The sequence below is a fragment of the Doryrhamphus excisus genome, chromosome 19 (assembly GCF_030265055.1).
Source record: "Doryrhamphus excisus isolate RoL2022-K1 chromosome 19, RoL_Dexc_1.0, whole genome shotgun sequence".
In the NCBI taxonomy this organism is placed as follows: Eukaryota; Metazoa; Chordata; class Actinopteri; order Syngnathiformes; family Syngnathidae; genus Doryrhamphus; species Doryrhamphus excisus.
The window spans coordinates 10,736,299-10,755,620 of NC_080484.1; the positions used below are offsets into that span (position 1 = coordinate 10,736,299).

At 40.8% G+C, this 19,322-nt stretch overlaps 1 protein-coding gene and 1 long non-coding RNA gene across 2 annotated transcripts in view; one reads left to right on the top strand and one right to left on the bottom strand.

The window, feature by feature from the left end:
* LOC131107322 (uncharacterized) overlaps nt 1-19,322 on the bottom strand; it is a 32,339-nt gene that overhangs the window by 7,590 nt on the left and 5,427 nt on the right. The window lies entirely within an intron of this gene.
* On the top strand, nt 56-6,035 carry epm2a (EPM2A glucan phosphatase, laforin). The gene is made up of 4 exons (XM_058057229.1): nt 56-527; nt 986-1,160; nt 3,669-3,913; nt 4,030-6,035. Exons 1-4 carry the CDS (start codon nt 272-274, stop codon nt 4,311-4,313), a joined length of 960 nt encoding a protein of 319 aa, XP_057913212.1. The 5' UTR covers nt 56-271; the 3' UTR covers nt 4,314-6,035.

Here is a 19,322-nt window from a genome sequence, read left to right on the forward strand (position 1 = left end):
ATGCGCCATATTTCCATATTTCCTCGCAGCAGCAGGCTGTAAGTACCTTTAAGTTCTGCGTCATTCTGACCATCTACTGACAGTTTTTATCAACCAAGCCAAGTAATTTCACAACAGTGTGATTCACCATGCTACTGGTGTATTTCTAAAAGACACCAGTAGAGGGAGCTACTGTCCTGCTGCTTTACGCCATCTTTACTTCCGTCAACACACATGGCGGTTTAATTTTAGACGGCAACGCCAACTGTACAGGATAAATTAAGGACATAACATGACAACCATGTTATTCCGATTCGGTGTCATTCTTACTCCGGACTCGCCGAATGTTGACTTGTTTATTTTGGGTTCCCGTGAGGAAATGGGCCAATGGGACCCGGGAAAAGCGGTCCGGATGAGAGCGAGTCGCAGCTCTGTTTCTACCCGGGAGCCGTGCCTCTGGATCGGGGACGTGCTGCTGCGTGAACCCTATAGAGACACGCTGTGGTTCAAGTTCATCAAAAGGACAGAAGGAGCGTATATTTGGGAAGGTATACAACGATTTAGATACATTGTGCACATCACATGTGGCCTCTGTAATATAGACTGAGTGTTATATTTAAACTAAATGCAATATTTTTAAATTTAAACCAATCGCCATTTTTGTTTCAGTATGATGTAATGCGGCATTCGGCCACGCGATGGCGGTAAATGGCTTGCTGAGTGTTTTGAATGAATACATAGAATTAAAAATCAATTATTATAGCAATATGTTATAGAACACTAAAAACATACAATTGTGTTTCTATTTGTGTTGTATACAAAAATTGAAAATTAGGCTTCAGAGACATGATGGTCAAACTAATTATTTTGTAACAAATACTATTTTGCCATTTTTGCCTCCCTTGCCCACCCCAAAACAGAACAACAATTCATTTTGGATTCAAACATAACTTGAATTAGCTTAGCAGGGATGTCTTTTCAGACAAAATTATTTGCCTCCACACAGGTAACGGGCCCCACCATGACAGAACGTGCTGTTACGATGAGCAGAACGTAGTGGATGGCGTGTACTGCCACCCCATCGACCACTGGATCGAGGAGGAGGGCCGCACAGACGAGATGAAACACACCACCAACTTTTACCTGAGCGTGGCTGGTCAGAATGCCATGCATTTCTCCAGGTAATGAATGGCATTACCTGCATTACTAATGCATTAAATAGAGAAGCCTAAAGGTTGCGGCATTGTGGAGTATGGTAGAGAGATGCTTTGAGTGTCTGAGTGCAAATGAACCATGACAGCTTCTTTACCAGGGAAAATTAGGTCCGTGGAAAGTAAACTTTGAAGATGCACACACTGTACTTATTGAGCGCATTAATAAACACAAGAGCCCGACTGACATCATTGTTGCTCATGAGGGTCCACTGAAATTGTTTTACAGTTCAGAAAAAAGAAAAGCAATAGGATCTTTACCGTTCTCTGGTTACTAGGCAACCGGTGGAGACTCCAGGAACCGTAGAGAATCATTTACAGTATCCCTGAAAGCCACAAACAAAAATTACTGTATTGCTGCGTTAAACGAGTACTATGTGGAGGATTTAATGGCGCTTGGATGGCGGAAAACAGTCTGTCAACATGTTTTTTTTTATGCTAAGCTAATTACTACTGGCTTCATTTGGAGTGTGAGGCGGGTCGCACGTTTGCCGAGTGGTAGGCATGTTGGCCACACAATCAGGAGATCAAGAAAACCTGGGTTGGACTCTCTGACCATTTTATTATGTCTTCTATATTAGGTAATACAAGTGTAAATGTGACTATAGGGTTGTTATTTCATGTTTAGAGAGCTCTAATAATGTTCAAAACAATATTTAGAAGATCGCAACCCTGTGTTCTTTGCAATAACCACGGAAATATTCAATGTACAATTTTGTACATTGTGGGTATCTTAAGGTTGATTTAAAGAAGTGCTCTTAATTTGAAAGCGACAAGTCAATAACATCCTTTGCCAACACTGCACAAACGGACAGGAGGTCATAATCACAAACGCTTGTCTAATTTGCCGTGCGAATAAAACCAACCACAATTCAGCTGCATCACATGGACATTGAAATAACGCTTACACGCTAAACTGCATCCACAACCCGCAAGGCATGCTGGGTAACCCTGTGATACCTCAAATTTAAACTTTTTCATTAAATATGAGATGTTTGAGTTGAAACATGTGTGCTACTTGGTGGCATGGTTTGTTGCCAGTGTCCCAGAGAACACAGGTGAGGTCAACAGCACCAGTAGTTCACCAGTAGGAAGTCAAAACCCATACTGGACCAGTCGGATCACTTTTCGAAAAGCCTCCAGTGACTTGGCACATTAACTTTCACAAGAAGAACACCAGCCCGGCTAATGCTGTTAGCTTTTAATTTGCGCCTGAGGACCTTACAAGGCTTATGTCGAGGACCCGTGTGTTCTGCGTTGAGAGTGAGAGCGAGGGCGAGATTGAAATGCCGTGTCGTTGTATCTGGCCTAATAATAGCTTTTTAAATGAGTCGCCCAGACTTTGCATTTACGTAGCCCCATGGATCATTCCTGCCTCTGCAGTAGTGCAGGAATCTGCTTTCAAGCAGCAACCTCGTCATCGCTCATGCTAATGCACTCGGAACAGGTGGCTGCAGGGTTGTGCAGTCATTATTTAAATATACAGTATCTCACAGAAGTGAATACACCCTTCATATTTCAACAAGACTTTGATTATATCTTCTGAAGGGATAATGGATGCAGTTTAGAGTAGTCAGTGTACAGCTTTTATAGCAGTATAGATTTACTCGTCACTGAAGACGAGGGATGTCCCAATCCGATATTGATGTCGGATAGTAGACCGATACCAGCAAAACAAAAGATTATATCCAGCTTCATTACAAATCTCAGACATTGCCACTTTGCTACAAGCAGTCAATTCCAGCCTCTGCCCCAGCACATCTTTCCACTAGCAACCATGACACTACCACCACCATGTTTTGGCACATGTTGAGTCATTTTCAGTGGCTCATACATCTAAACTCTAGGAATTCTGGTTTCCCAAAATGAACCTCAACTGCCCAGCCCCGGCAGCACTCGTGTATCCCCAGACCCATGACACTACCACCGCCATATTTTGGTGTGTGTTGAGTCATTGAGTCAGTGGCTCAGATGTTTGTAATGTTGAAATTCTTGTTTGCCTACAATGAACCGCAGCTCCCCAGTCCCAGCAGCACACGTGCACCCCCAAGACCTTGACACTACCGCCACCATGTTTTGTGATGAGTCATTTTCAGTTGCTAACAAATCCATACTGTCAGAATTCTCATTTCCCTCAATGAAGCACAGCTTCCCAGTCCCGGCAGCACTCGTGCACCCCCAGACCTTGACACTACCGCCACTATGTTTTGTGATGAGTCATTTTTCAGTTGCTAACAAATCCATACTGTCCGAATTCTCATTTCCCTCAATGAAGCACAGCTTCCCAGTCCTGGCGGCACTCGTGCAGCCCCAGACCATGACACTACCACCACTATGATTGACTATAGGCAAGACACTTATTTTTCTCCGTACTATTTAGACTGATTAGAGTCAATATCAGTGTGTAGTAAATAAAAGCTGTACACCGGCTACTGTCAGTTTGAAAGTTCAACTTTAAGCCGTGTTTATTGCTCCCAGGGTGCTGCCGCGGCTTTGGTTGGGCAGCTGTCCTCGGCTGGCGGAACATGTGACGATCAAGATGAAGCACGACCTCGGCATCACGGCGGTGATGAACTTCCAGACAGAGGGGGACGTGATGAACAACTCTCACGGCTGCAGGCGAAACCTTGGGGACGCCATGACGGCCGACACCATGATGCATTTGTACAACGACTGCGGCCTTGTGTACGTGTGGATGCCCACGCCCGACATGAGCACTGAGGGTAAGATGATTTTCTGAGATATACGCACCCAGATAGAATTCTTCATCTTACCAAGTCATTCCCTGCTGCCTACTACTACTAGCAGTTTGAGTCTTTTCTGTTCCTATCCCATGCAGGCCGCGTCCAGATGCTTCCCCAGGCTGTCTTTCTACTTCACGGCCTCCTAGAGAACGGCCACACCGTCTACGTCCACTGTAATGCCGGAGTGGGTCGGTCCACGGCTGCCGTATGCGGCCTGCTCATGTACGTGCTGGGCTGGAGCCTAAGGAAGGTGCAGTACATGCTTGCAGCCAGGAGGCCCGTTGTGTACATTGACGAGGAAGCTTTAGTGAGAGCCCAGGCGGACTTTAGACGCAAGTTTGGACTGCTGAGATCATCCATCTCTTATACAGAGACATGAGGGTGGGAATGCTGAGAATTGTGACTTTGAACGCCTCACTGGATACTACAATCTATCTGTGGGGCTTTTGAGCTGTGTCTTATCCCCGAATTTCCAGAAAGTGGCACGCTGCCGTGCGTGCTACACCCAATTAAGTTAACTTTTTTAGAGATATAACATGCTCGGAGTTAGAAATTCACTGTCGGAACTTTTGAATTGGCATTTTGGGAAACCTCTGGGAGATTTGTGGCCCAGATGGCTAACTGAGCTATCATTTCATTGTCCTGTTTCCTTTAAAAGCTACCCTACGATCAGAATGCACTTTTGGACAAGACTCATATTGAGTCTGTGATGTAGGAGTTTTGTGTGTTTTCACATAACTCTTTCATGTGTGCATGTAGAAGTCTTACAATGGTAGAAGGGATGGGTGAGTCGAGGATGTGGGATAAGTATATGTGCTGGTAATTGAGGAAAACTGAATTGGTGACACAACCAACAACCAATCTTTGAAATTTTTGCATATGAAATCTTTAAGGGAAAAATACACTCGATGTGGATGGCGATGTGGTTAACGCGGTGGCCTCACAGCTGGGAGACCTGAGTTCAATTTCACCCTCGGCCATCTCTGTTCTCCCTGTGCAGGTACTCTGGTTTCCTCCCACATTCCAAAAACATGCTAGGTTAATTGGCGACTCCAAATTGTCCATAGGTATGAATGTGAGTGTGAATGGTTGTTTGTCTATATGTGCCCTGTGATTGGCTGGCGACCAGTCCAGGGTGTACCCCGCCTCTCGCCCGAAGACAGGGATAGGCTCCAGCAACCCTTGTGAGGATAAGTGGTAGAAAATGAATATGTGAATGAATGAATGTGTATATACGTATGTATATGAATATGTGTCTCAGCTGAAAAGAAACAGAAAAATTGGATATACTGGATTTTTATAACGTCAAAAAGAGAGGAAATATTTCAATAACTAGTTTAAAAATCTCACAATTCAAATAATATAAATAAATAATACATAACATTAAATAAATAATATAAATAAAACAATCGCCTGTACCAATTCCTATTTAGTCTAGCATAATTTCAGCAATTCAGCCAGCGATGGACTGGTTATATTGACAGTTATGGTACAGAATAGATTACAAAGAAATCTAGAACATAAGGAATTACCTGACCTGTTTAAAGACACTAATAAGTGATTGATTTGAGGTACGGAGCCTTCTAAAAGTGGTCATGCAGTTATTTATGGAGATATTCATCAAAAGGATGATCATTGCAGTGCAGTAAGGCAAGGAGTCGGTCTTACATTCAAAGGAACTGAACACATATTCCAAAGATGTCCTTCCTCTCAGGTTATGAGTCACTGTGTTTTTTTAAATTCAGTGAAGGTTCATGGTAGGTTCAAAGACAAGTTGGGCATGTGAAACAGAAAGGTAAGAGCAAGTAAATGCTCAGGTTTGATGACAGCATCCTATTGTTTGTAGTGCAAATAGTATCTCACCAAGCTAGTATTTATTGTGATAATCACACAATGCACACATCACACGTCTAGGAAAGACTCATTAAACATTTCTCTGACACTGCCGATATGAACTTTAGGCTGCCATTCATCTTTCATGCACTTAAGCCTACACTGTGTCTCGGCACACCCATTCATCAATGAGAAGTGGATTTTTTTTAACTAACGCACTGGCACAAATGATTTATATTCATCACAACCACTTGAAGCAGTCCTGCTTTCTTTCTCGTCTAAGAGTAAGTCATATCATTTGCCTTGTTGGGGGGGGGGGGGGGGGGGGGGGGGGGTTGTGCTGTCAGTGTGTGAAAGAAAGAATCCTGCAATGACTCTTGACTTTGCTCCCAGGCAGAGAGGCAGCCACCCTGCCATGAACCTGGGAAATTGTGCCATTTATCCACGCAATTTTTGCAGCATCCTTGGCAAGACGAGGAGTAATTGGATACACAGGCAACACGGGTGGTATCCTGCACACCTCACCTGGTTTCTTGGTTTTTTTCCCCCCATTTATCAGTTATCCATGGAAAAAGCATTACGGTCTCAAAAGATTACCATCAAGGGAAATTCTGCTACTGGCTCCGAACTAGATGAGAGAAAAGACAAGTTCTTTGAGAATAATCAAACTTACATGCAAGGAGACTAATTAGTACTACCTGAACAGCCCGCTTCTACTATGAATGTCTGAGTAGTCATGCCAAAATGTCACTTAATGTAGGGGTGATCTCACATGGCTATACACCCATGGCGATGTCTATCAGGTGATAAGCAGCAATTCCCACTTGCATTCATACGTATTACTACAATTCTTTTGGGGGTGTCGTACAACTTTATGCCAAAAAAAATCCAAACTATCCATTTAAAATCCATACAGATTTTACACATTTGGATTGTTTTCAAAAAGGATTTTACTGAGGCGACAGCTTGATCCCGGAACAGCTAATTTAGTTTATCCAGCACCCATGAACAGGAAGATCGTGTTATTATGCAAAAACAGCCAACCACCTTCAACTACCGTGAATGCATTATTTGACAGAGAGTCACTATAAAGGCAAGCTGAGAGCTATTCAATTAAGCGCAGCCTTTGTCTCAGGGCACCCTCATAATGACCATACTGATATATGCAAACTCATGCAATATGAAAAACTGTTTACTCCAGCAGCTCATAAATGTATCCTAATAATTTCCTTATCATTGTTTCTCTTTGACTGTAGCCTGAGTGCTCTTATTATAGGCATTTTTATTTTCATGGGCACTCTCTTACGCTTCCATTATGCCTTTCATTTATTTATTCTAAGCCATTTCACAGCTCCATTATGCAACAGACTTTATGTTTTTTTGACCTTCAAACCGAAGTTTTATTACTTTTTTGGGGGCACAAATGAAATCCATGGAAAACAGCAGGGCAGGAATGGCTAATTTAAACAACATTTCTATATTATTATTTCATTTTCAATCATCTCAGCTCACATATTGCAGAGCCACAATGAATAAAACATTTCTGCAGATTGTTCTTATGCTCAGAAAAGACGGTGGCCGACAGCAATGCGCAGCAAAGTCCAGGAACACACAAACAACATAAAAGTCAAGCAACGGGATACTGCAATTACATAAACATTGCTGGATCAAAACTAATGCTGTAAATGCCAAACACAAACAACTAAACCACATGCACATGCCAAGACCATCGGGGATGCCAGACCTTTGGAATAGCCACCAAGCTGGCCCTGGCTAAAACACACACACACACACTTACTTTTGTACCATGAACAGGGGCGGCGCCAGGAATTCTGGGCTCCATAAAAAAAAATTAAAATCAAATTAGCCCCCCTGAGCAGCTGTGGTCACCACATCTCTGAGAGCAAACTGAGCCATTCAAAGCTATTTTCATTTGACTTGGACTGGAATTTACGTAGTTCAAGCCTAAAAAGGCAGCAGCTATACCATTACACCACCAGTGACACTACTCCTCTCCTTTGTACCTTTTTTGCCTCAGGCTGACTTGGTGTTCTTTGCCTCATGGCAGCAATGTGCTTAACTTTGCGTGCCCCCACCCGTACAGCACCTGTCCATTTGTAAAGGCTGCGCTATTCACGGTGTTATAAAGCAAGTGTCTTTTTATGGTTAAGTGTTTGCTGTGATTGTCACCTAAAGGTGGTTGATACACCAGTTCATCACAGAAGTAGTGAGAGTGGTGGGCTACGAGCTAAAGTAATTGTGATGTATACATGTATAAGTCCTCCGTATGGATACAGATGGCCTGTCAAGTTGTCATGCTCTGCGCAACACCAGGAACAAATGAGGTTCAATGGCCTCCGAGGACGTTGCTAATAGAGATAGATATTTCCTCAATCGATGCATTACCTTGGGATCGGTGCCAAGTGTGTGTGTGACATGATTGGATGCGGCAAATATGTTGAGGATGGAAAGAATCATTGGATATTTGTAAATTGACTTCAAGGACAGAAGGCCCGGGGCTTGAGTCTCATGTTAAAAAGCTTTCTCAATGGTGCATGACAGAGCTTGTGCTGTTAAAAACTCGAAAATCACACACATACAAAGGTAAAAAGAAGTTAACCACGCTTAATGTTAAGACGTAAAAACAGTACGGTATGGTAAAGTGCTTTGAACATGTGCGATTTAATATGTAATATGTGTTTCCCTTAAATCAGGGGTCTCAAACACGCTGCCCGCGGGCCAAATATGGCCCACAGGACACTAGTTTGAAAGTTTAATGTTAGTGCAGCTTGCGCAAGTTTGATATGGATGCTGTATGGTATCATGTACCCAGAAAAAATTATTACGTTTGATTCATGTTCATGTTAAAGGTTAAAAAACCGTTAATAGTTATCCTCCCTATCCGTGTGGAAGTGGTAAGTTTTTGGCTATTTAAGTTTAAACGAAATAACTTGAAGGCTACCGTTTAGGTCGTTAGCTCTCTAGTTTGCGAGTTAGCATGTGTCTCAAGACCCTGCAGTTGCGCAATATGTTGTTAATAAAAAAAAGTATAAATGTGACTATAGTCGTGTTTTGTCATGTCTACAGGGCTCTAATGTTGCTTTGTTCATTTTAATCTGAAAAAAATAATTTGTCTACCCACCAACTATATGTGGTTTCTTAAGTTTTTGCTTAAGATGTTTTGCTCCATGGCAGCTGTGTTTTTCAACCAGTTGTGCTCAAATTGTGCACGCATGTGCTTGTCAGTCCCCAACGGGTGTGCCCCAAATTTCGTGGTGATTCAGCTAAGCACCCTAAAATAGAGTGCATTGAGCAGTGTCATAAAGTTCATGTCAATTTTGATTATGGGGATTCATATCAGCGCAGAACCACATTGCAACGTTTGCCTCCGCCAAGGATGCCTTTTAATTTTCATGGAAAGCGCCACCATGTGGTGTATTTGTCTGAAAAATATAGCAAAAATATTAGCACAATATTAGCACAAGCAACACAGTGTGTTTTGACAAACGTTCACCCTTTGTTGTGCAGCGTTTCAGGAGAAGAAGAGTTAGTTTACACAAACAAATCACGTGAAAAATGAGGACAACCCATGGGGTTATGTCCATGCAAACCAATTAAGACTGAACAAATGTATTATCCGGGAAAAAGAGAGCTCATTTGTGTACTTGTTTTAGCATATAATCAAGTGGAATAGCCTCCGGAGAAGAGAGAATGGCGGCCATGCATGACAAGTCCCTCACCTAAATCATCATTCATGCCAACTGACAGCTGCGTTCACGTACTAATTATTGAATCCGTGGGAGCTTAAATGATTCGGCAGCATTCGGCAAGTCAAAGCTAGTGTAAACACAACGTCAAACTCCTGATTGGCGGTTGCTAGGACAACAACAATGATGCTTTTCGCCAGTGTGCCACCAGAAACCCCGCCTAATTGGAACAGAGGCGCTATCTGCAATCTCCCAATTGAAAGTGGCCTGTTCAGCGGAGCGAGGAATTCCCAAAGAGTAAAAAGGTTCTGTGCTGTCGATAGCATTAAGAGGACTTCGGTGAAAGCAAACACGCTTGATAGGATGGCTGTGTTTGTGCAGGGATGAGCAGACACATGGCGGCCATTAGCCGGCACTCGTACGCACGCTCATAAATCACCAGTGACAACACTTAATGCATCATACAAGACTTGCTTGCCCCCTTTTATAACGGCTCTGGGTGTCACTAGGTGGCAGAATTGATATTTAATACAAAATGTTTCGTTTAGAGGAGCTCCAAGATCAATTAGGACCAGCAGTTCTAACTAAAAAGTACAGTACACCCAACATACGCCCATAGTTGACACACATAGAGGATCTTTGACTTATCATTTTTGCAGTAGGTCCTTCAAAACAGAAGAGCGCTCCTGTCATATAGAGAATATTTGACTGGTGCTTTTAGCAGTAAAAAAAAAGAAAAAACCGCAGATCAGCACTTATATAAAGGATCTATGAGTAGGTCATGATGAGGTAATAGGTCCTTAAAAATACCATAGTGCTCCTGTCATATATAGAGGATCTTTGACTGTTTTTTTTTGGCATGATGTAATTAAAAACAGCAGAATACTCCTGTGGCGACACGGTGGACTAGTGGTTAGCGCGCAGACCTCACAGCTAGGAGACCAGGGTTCAATTCCACCTCTCCGAGGTACTCCAGTTTCCTCCCACATTCCAAAAACATGCTAGGCTAATTGGCGACTCCAAATTGTCCATAGGTATGAATGTGAGTGTGAATGGTTGTTTGTCTATATGTGCCCTGTGATTGGCTGGCCACCAGTCCAGGGTGTACCCCGCCTCTCGCTCGAAGACAGCTGGGATAGGCTCCAGCACCCCCCGCGACCCTCGTGAGGAAAAAGCGGGAGAAAATGAATGAATGAATACTCCTGTCACATAGATGATCTTTGATTGCCGTTTTACCGCAGGTCATTAAAAACAGTGTTCCTGTCACATAGAGGATCTTTGACGGGCATTTTTGCAGCAAGTTCTTAAAAAAAAACACATAATGCTCCTGTCAAATAGATGATATCTGCAGTGCTCCTATGTGCCAATAAGAGACTTCAAGAAACTCCACCACATTTTGCATTTAAGATCTCATCTTTTCATGGATAGAGTCCGGTCCCTGCAGGAAGCCAGATGGAGAGCAGATGAGGCCCATGCTGAGACTGCAGACACCGTCTGTCTGCAGGCTTGGAAGCAGGTGCACACCCATGTAAGCACAAGGCCGCAGAAGCTAAACTACACTTATGTTATTTGGAATAAAATGAAAACAAAGAGGAATGAGCGAGAGTCTGACAATGCTGATCTAAAACCACACAAGCAAATACACAAATTAGCTTTACTAAGATGTCATATTGAGTTGAGTAAGCCGCCATACGAAAAGCGAGAGGGTGTGTTCGGTGACACCTAAACAGTTTATCTTTGCTGTCAAAACGGCTGGAACGAAGCCTCATCTGTAATGACTTTGCAAATGAAGCGGTAACGTGAGACGGCCATGCTGCTGGAGCTCAATTTATCTTCACAAAGGAAGTTCCGTTCAATTTAACGTCAATCTTTCTCCACCTGAGAAGATGAGTTACCCGTTTTCCATTTATTCCAACACACACACACACACTGACACACACTTTGCTTGAGAAGGTGGTGAGAGGGCAGGAGGGAAATGTGGGTAATTTCATGTCACATTTTGAGCAGAATAATGTCACTTTGGGACAGATAATAACCTCGTGACATCAGAGGCAAAGTGATAGCACAGTCTCCTTCACTTCAATATCACTTCTACTTCTACTCAGCATTTTCCACTATTTTTGGAGGAATAAAGTCATAATTTCTGTATTTTTCTCACTTGGATTAACCTGAAAAAATCATCTGCCTTACTGAACCACAGCTTCCCAGTGCCAGCAGCACTCATGCAGTCTCACCCACTTATGTGTAGATGAGATCAATCTACAACAGCCCTAAAATTATAATTAACAAGAAAACTAAAACAACAAAATAGAAAATTAGTAATGCTACAAGGATAAAGTAAAACTATTTAGCGAAAAAAGTCATTGTAATCTAACAAGAAAACGTAATTTTATGTTTTACGTCATGAGGAAAAATAACTTGATTTCAGTGGCAAAAAGTGGAAATATTAAAGAAAGAAATACCTTTTATGAAACAAAACAACAAATAAAGTTGTAATTTTTGGAAAATTTGGTTACGAAAAAACTTATGGGATATAAGTAATATCATGAGAATAAAGTAAAAATTAGGAGAAAGCTATTTACATGAAGACAATTGAAATTGTACTATTTTACAATACATTTTACGAGAATAAAGTCAAAATATCAAAAGAAAAAAGTTGTATTGAGCAAAAATAATGTCATTTTAGTAGCACAGAGTTTAAACATTACTGAAAAATATAGTTTTAAGTCACAATATTATGACAAACAAAAATAAATATATAAAGTTAAAATAATAATATTTAACAATTAAATAAAGCAAAATACGGTTGGGCATAAAATCCAAATATTATGGACTTGGTCAACATATTACAGTACATTTACCATGATTATTTAAGAAAAAAACAGCAATAATGGGGGAAAAACAAAACAAAACCAAAGTTGGTACTAATAATACCATTTTTCACCTACTGTATTACAATTTTTTTCTTGAACGATTTACAGTATAACCTCTCAGCATATCTACATGTGTTGCTTCAAAAATATCAAAGTGTCCCTTGCATCCTTTCATTTTCCATGATGTGGCCCTTGGTGTAAGACCTTTGGACAGCCCCGATCTACAGACATAGAGTGTGGTAAAAATGTGAAAATGCTGAAATGTGAGGAGTGTACTCACCTAACTCACTGGATCACATTAGAAATGTAGATATTCCAACATGAGAATAGTATGAAAGCAGCTGCAGACATATTTTATATATTGTTTTGCGAGCAGCATGAAAAATTAAACCCAAGTGAGAAAACTTTAGGGCAAAACTTCCCCTCTTCAACAAAAGCCTGATGAAATCTGTTATGTTTTTGGCATTGTTGGCTGTTTGCGTCATCTTTAATTGCCTTCACGCTAGTGCACAAATGATTATTATTATTGTCGCACTCTAAACGACTTTCTCGGGCCTTTTCATAACTGCTGCACGTAAAACGACTCATTTGGGTCTTGTGCTGCCTAACAATGAGCCCACATTTCGCTATCCCAATGTGTCCTCTTATCCCTTTTCCCTACGCTTCCAACTTCCTCTCACGCTCTCTCGATCTCGCTTGTGCATGAGCAAATCATCTCCTCCAGTTTGTAGTACACCAGCCAGCTGAACTAGAAACCTCACGCCGCCTCATTATTTTGTGTTTGCTATGAATTCAATTTGGCGTCTTCATGAGTAGGAGAATTGTGCACGGCTGTGTGTGTGTGTTTTCCAACGTCAAACGTCACAATCCCTTCATTCAAAACCCGCAAGTAAAGGTATGCGTATTCACACATTTTATTCAAGGGGCCATGTCATATGACAATATACATTTTATTACACTTGCTACATTGCTCAACTAGTTGCTCTTACGAAAGTTTTCTGTGTCTCACCGACTATTATATGATATCTTCCTCAGGGACAATGCACTTTATAGTCAGAGTCAAAAATAATATGCACATTGATGAATATTTTCAGCCTAAATTACATGAAAATGGCTAGATGAACTAAAACACATAAATAAGTCATGCAGAACATTCTACACTGGTCACTAGGTGTCAGTATTGCTACTTATTGGTAATCGCCAATGCCAATATTGGTATCGCTTGATATCGGTAATGCTAAGGAAGTCAGTATATCAGATATCAGTAAGAAAGCCAATATCAATCATCTCTAATGATTTTATAGTTTGTGTTATTTGACTTTTGAACTAATAATCGCTAATATGACAACAATGAATGCAATGAGCCCGAACACGAAATTAGAAACAAATCGAAGCGACTATGATGCTGTTATATTAGATGCCGTGTGCACATGATTGCATGCTTGTTTCACACTGTGGTGAGTTCAAGGCATGGTGAAAGATCAACCAGCTTGGTCACCACAAACATGCCCCTGATTGAATTGGATTATTGGAGGCTGAGACGATGTTGTCCTTGATTGCTTGGAGGCTTAAAGGCGGCGTGAGGAAATGAGGATTGATACCGATGAGCAGGATGGAACAAGAACTGACTACAGACGTCTCAGTTGGATACGCAACACAGGATGATTGGGTGCGCAACATGAATACAACCTTGGAAGGAAAGCTTTCAGAGCAAGACGTTCAAAGAAATATATTTTAACTTCTCAGATGTTGGTCAAATATTATTTCAACCGGAAAACAGATGGTATGGGCCTTGGTATTTGCGGCCGTTGATTGATGGATTGCCTAATTATTTTTGCATTTAGTCCTCGAAAAGATCTGACAGAAATTGCTGGAACAGAAAATTAGGATTTCTATCAGCAGAGTCAATTTGTGAAGTTTGTTTATAGTGTCTGACTCATAATCATACAGCATGTGGAAGGTTAAGGTTATGGAAAAGTTACTTTCTAACTAATTGATCCGCAGGCCACATCCGAAGCCCAAGTGTCTTAAATCTTTGACATGGAAAGTGTAGCCGGCAACATGACTTACAGTGCTATGCTTGATTCACCAAAATAGTCAGATCAGTCAATTTGTAGCTAGCTCAAAAAAGCCATCCAAACAACACAACACACAGCAACCTACGTACTGCACCATGCATGTGGGCATACACACAATTATCTACACACAGAATCCATGCCAATAAAAACACCCACATATTCCTGCCTCAAGGCATGCTGGGTGTCTGTATGCTGTACACTACTTTGTAAAATGGAGCAGACACTGGAGCAGATTTTAGCGTAAAAGTCAAAGTGGTCTTACCGTTTACGGCTGGTAAAGAAGGTGATCATTCGCTCCATCACCCGTGCTTGCTTTAGAGGACCTGCTATCGCATGGGAGTAAATAGCACTTCCAATAGCACATTCAGGGCCTGAAAAAAAAGCTGTTAGAAACGAGTGAGTCATTATAGTGAAGTTGTGAAGGTCCATCTGGCTAAGATGTCCTTCACTCAAAGCGTCTGTAACGTTTTTGTGCACCGCTTCTTGCCTCCATGTCTGTGTTGATTCTGTGACTTTCAACACAAGCAAAGAAAAGGTGTCCATGTGGGATTTTGTCAATGGCCTCCACATTTATCTCTTGAATTCTTTTTTAAGGATCTGGTTCATTTTTGCTTGGCTGCTCCTTCAGGCTGTGACCAATACCCCTGCCTGACCCTTAATGAACTACTGTCATTCCCAGTAATGTACTGAAACCTGTACACAGTGGAACCTATCACCCCCATCTATCCTTTGGAAGAAATGAATACCCAAAATCGAAGTACCTGTGTACTCCAAAGTCAGATACAGTGCATAAAATGCATAAAAAGTGGCTTGAAAATACAAATAAATGGTCCACAAATGTCATGGGCTTAATTTTTGGCTGCCGGTGCCTCAGGTCACGGTAATTACGTCTTCTGAGGTCAGGCGTCAGGTGGAGGAAAGCTAACCGTCACGTTGTATTATTTGCTGACCTGTCGTGGCCTCTGAGAGACATAATGGATAATTACAAACACGACTAATCTGTGTTCAAATTGAATTATGTCCACCTTTCAATGACCTCTACATGATAGTTCACAGATGTCCTGTGTTTGATTTACAATTAAAGTCTCGAGGAGTCACAAAAGATTTCATTTCCAGTTCTGGGGATGAAAATGTCTAGACAGGAATTAAATATGCACAGTGCAAATTGAACATTTTGCCCTTGAATGAAATGTAGTGAATGTAGTGAATCTAGCGGGTTTTGTTGTATTATTAAGCCGCCAGTGGGGAAACTCATAAATCATTGGATACGTTTCCATTAGAGGAAAACAAGCCTAAAATTAATTATCGCAAGTCATTAAAAAGTCCTGCTATGTGAGAACATTTAGGTATTATGACTGTGTGTGTCAAATTAAACACTCTTTTGTATTCTTATTAATGACTTTTACAAACCATACCGATAGTTTGATGTGACGTGACGTGACGTTGGCGGGCAATTCCATCTGTGGTGGCATGATAACATGTTTTGTTGTAATAATACAGAAGAATTTCCCAAAAGCTAGCAGATTATTGACGAGGAAAAAGAGCCAATGGGAGTTTGATCTAAGACCCATGCAAGCCGTAAGTAATGATGCTTTTGGAACTCTTCCAAAGAAGTAAGTTGGACTGGGAAGGCAACCAACTCCTTAGACTTTAAAATCTGCTTCCAAATATTGATATTTGGTAGGAGACAATGGCTTGAGCAAAAAAATATCTGTTAGAAAACAGATTTGACCCTCAGACACTGGGTTTTTGTAATAGCTAATGTGATTTGATGGGGTTTACCCAAAGCAGTAGAAGATCTGTCCTTCCAAAACGTTTTTGTGGGCAAAAGATATCGAATGTACCGAGTCATTTGGTTTTTAAAGCAAGAACAGGTGTTTATTCCATTCGATTTATAGGTGCTGGACTCAGGTTTTACTGCTTCATGCGTACATGACAAAGACTCAAGTTTCAATGACTCCCTTTGCTCAACTATGACTCAAGTTTCATTGACTCACCGGTGCGCGACAAAGACTCAAGTTTCACTGACTTGTGGGTGTTTGATGAAGTCTCATGTTTCACAGACGCACGCATGCTCGACAAATATTCGAGTTTCACTGACTCACGTTTGCTCCACAAAAATTCCAGTTTCACTGATTCACAGGTTTGCGACAAGACTCAATTTTCGCTAGCCACGTTTACATGAGGAGTTTTTCCTCTTTCCGAATGCCTTTTCCGAAAACATGGTATACATGGAAAGGAATATTCCAATCTCTTGTCTACCTGTGTCGCTATAATCAAACAGAATAGTCAATGAGGCATGCGCAGTAAAACATAAACATCAACATCACGTGATACCGGCTTCCCCGAGTTGTTCTTTCACTTGTTGGAATAACTTCGTATTGCTAGTTTTTCGTTCACTCCAGCTTTGAAATTTAGTTTGGATCAAAACCAAACTTTACACAGCAGTCCAGTGCCGATTGCTCGCCTCCATTTTTAAAACTGAAGAACGTCTGGAGCTGCGTGTTACGTCATATTTGAGCATGTGCTGAAAGAACACACCCGGGATAAATTTAAACAGGAAAAGATAAAACGCAATCTTGCTAATATTTTATAATTAAAGTCGGGACATGTTTTATATCAATATATATTTTGTTTTTTTTCATAAAACTGAGATAAAACTTAGATTCTGTGACGGATGGTAGTAAGGCACACGAAAGCTGCTTGCCAACAACCAATAAACAACAGAAGAAGAAAAACACAACAAAGAAGAACACACGCTGACAACTTTTCGTTTGAGTGGGTACAAGATACTGCAATGTGATTGGGGAAAGGAATATTCCATCCCTGTCAATCCGATTATATGTTCATTTGGATTGGCATTTTCTTTCGGAATGAGGTATACAAAGGTTAAATTCTTGCCGTTTGAGCAAATAAACCAAATGCAATGTGAATATTTGGGTCCATGTATACGTGGCTATTGACTCACATTGCTTAAAAAAGCAAAGATTCAAATTCCACAGCTTCACTGGTGCACAACAAAAATTGGAGTTTTGCTGATTCAAGTGTGCTCAATGGGGACGGTAGTTTCACTGACTCACGGGTGCTCGACTGAGACTCAAGTTTCATTTACTCCCTGATGTTTCACTTCTTTTTATTATATTTTTTGGTCATACGGTTCAAATGTGTGAGCCCACTTTAAAAATGTCTTCACGGTTAAGTAGAAATACAAACTTGGAGTTGCTCTTGTTCAGAACAAGGTGTACAGTGTGGTGTCACACATGAACAGAAGTAGAGTATCGAGGGATCTCCGTTGCCGTGCGACACTATCAGGCCGTGACTGACTTAGCGCGGGATCTATTCACAGCCTCTCAGCAAAGGTTGGAGACACGTCCCACGTCTGGAGATGGAGATAAAGAGTGTCACAGACTGGAGATGGCTCTCACTCGCTCACACACTGAGAGAAAGAATTGAAACAACGCTGGCATCAGCCAAGCATGGCAGGTAATCTTAGGAGAGTGAAAGAAAGGGCATTGACGATGGCTTCCTTTCAGGCCTTATGTGCACCACCATGACAAATAGATCTGTTGACGTGGCAACATTCCAAATACAAAAAATAAAAAATGTGACAGAAAATAAAACTACAATGGAACCTCTGAGATTGAATTAGACTTTTCTATTAAAAAATGACGATTATTTTGCGTTATCTTTGCCTTTTGTTTTTACTTTTAACAACTTCTTTTTTTACACATGTGTGATATTTAATTTTAATATGTGTTTTAATTGAATAATTATTTTAATAATAATTAATAATTTTAATAATTTAATAATTTAATTTAATTAACATAAATCTAATTTAATAATTTAATATGTTATTAATTTTAATTTAATTATGATGGTGTTCCATTAGTTCCATTATTTACACTGAAGAGATTTTAGAGGTATTACAGCAGATTTAACACGGAATGTTATATATCAAATCGTATATTTATAGAATTCATAGAGCAATAAATATTCAAATGTCAGAAGAGTCTTTGTTTTTTGACAATGCAATATTATAAATAGCAGTAAACAAAAACAACAGAGAATTAGTGCTACATAGCGTTCCAACTCTAAATATCTATTCTTGACACACATTCGAACATTTGGAGGAGACATGAAGCATTGCCACACTTTTCGCACACACCTCACACAATGAACTCAAATCCAGCACAAAAAAAAAAAAAAGATTCGATCGGCTTTTCATTCTGCAGACACACACACACACACACACACAAAGACACAGCACATACACCTGGGCACAGACATCGCCCGTAGTCCTCTTTCCTGGGAGAGGATCAGACCAGAATAACAACAATATGGAATGTATTGGCGCCACACATCGGAGAGCCACAAAATGGAGTCAAAGTGTTGTGTACTTTGTGTCACCTTTCTGTGTATGCACATTCATTTATTTAGCCGTGGCCTGAGGATTGATTCTTATTGACTTTAAGGCAAGATATTGAAATAATGTGATGACTGCTCCACCACTATACACTTATTTATTTTTAAAATGACTGGATGCACACAAACACACACACACACACACAGCAGGTCATTCCTTTCATCGCTCCGGTTGTAAGGCAGCGAGAGCCGGCTACATGTTGTTATCTTTGATAAACACCGGCTTGTACACGGTCACATAGAGATAATCCTGCAGAGACGGAGGCATTAGCTTGAATCAATAACAATATAACAATGGGACAATGTTATAGCCTCTCTCCTGTTGTGTTCATGTAAACTGGGGAGGTGCTGGAAACATGCATATAGACCTTAACCTTCCCGGAACACATAAACCATTTACTCTACAGCCTTTCAAACTACATTTAATATACCAGTACAGTATAATGTCATGTCATTTAGCTCACATATATGTAAG

Excerpts from the sequence above, each read along its gene's own strand:
- epm2a (XM_058057229.1), top strand. The coding sequence starts at position 272 with ATGACAACCATGTTATTCCGATTCGGTGTCATTCTTACTCCGGACTCG. Across the intron at positions 1,161-3,668 it reads AATGCCATGCATTTCTCCAG|GGTGCTGCCGCGGCTTTGGT; the intron begins GTAATGAATGGC and ends TATTGCTCCCAG. Across the intron at positions 3,914-4,029 it reads GCCCGACATGAGCACTGAGG|GCCGCGTCCAGATGCTTCCC; the intron begins GTAAGATGATTT and ends TATCCCATGCAG.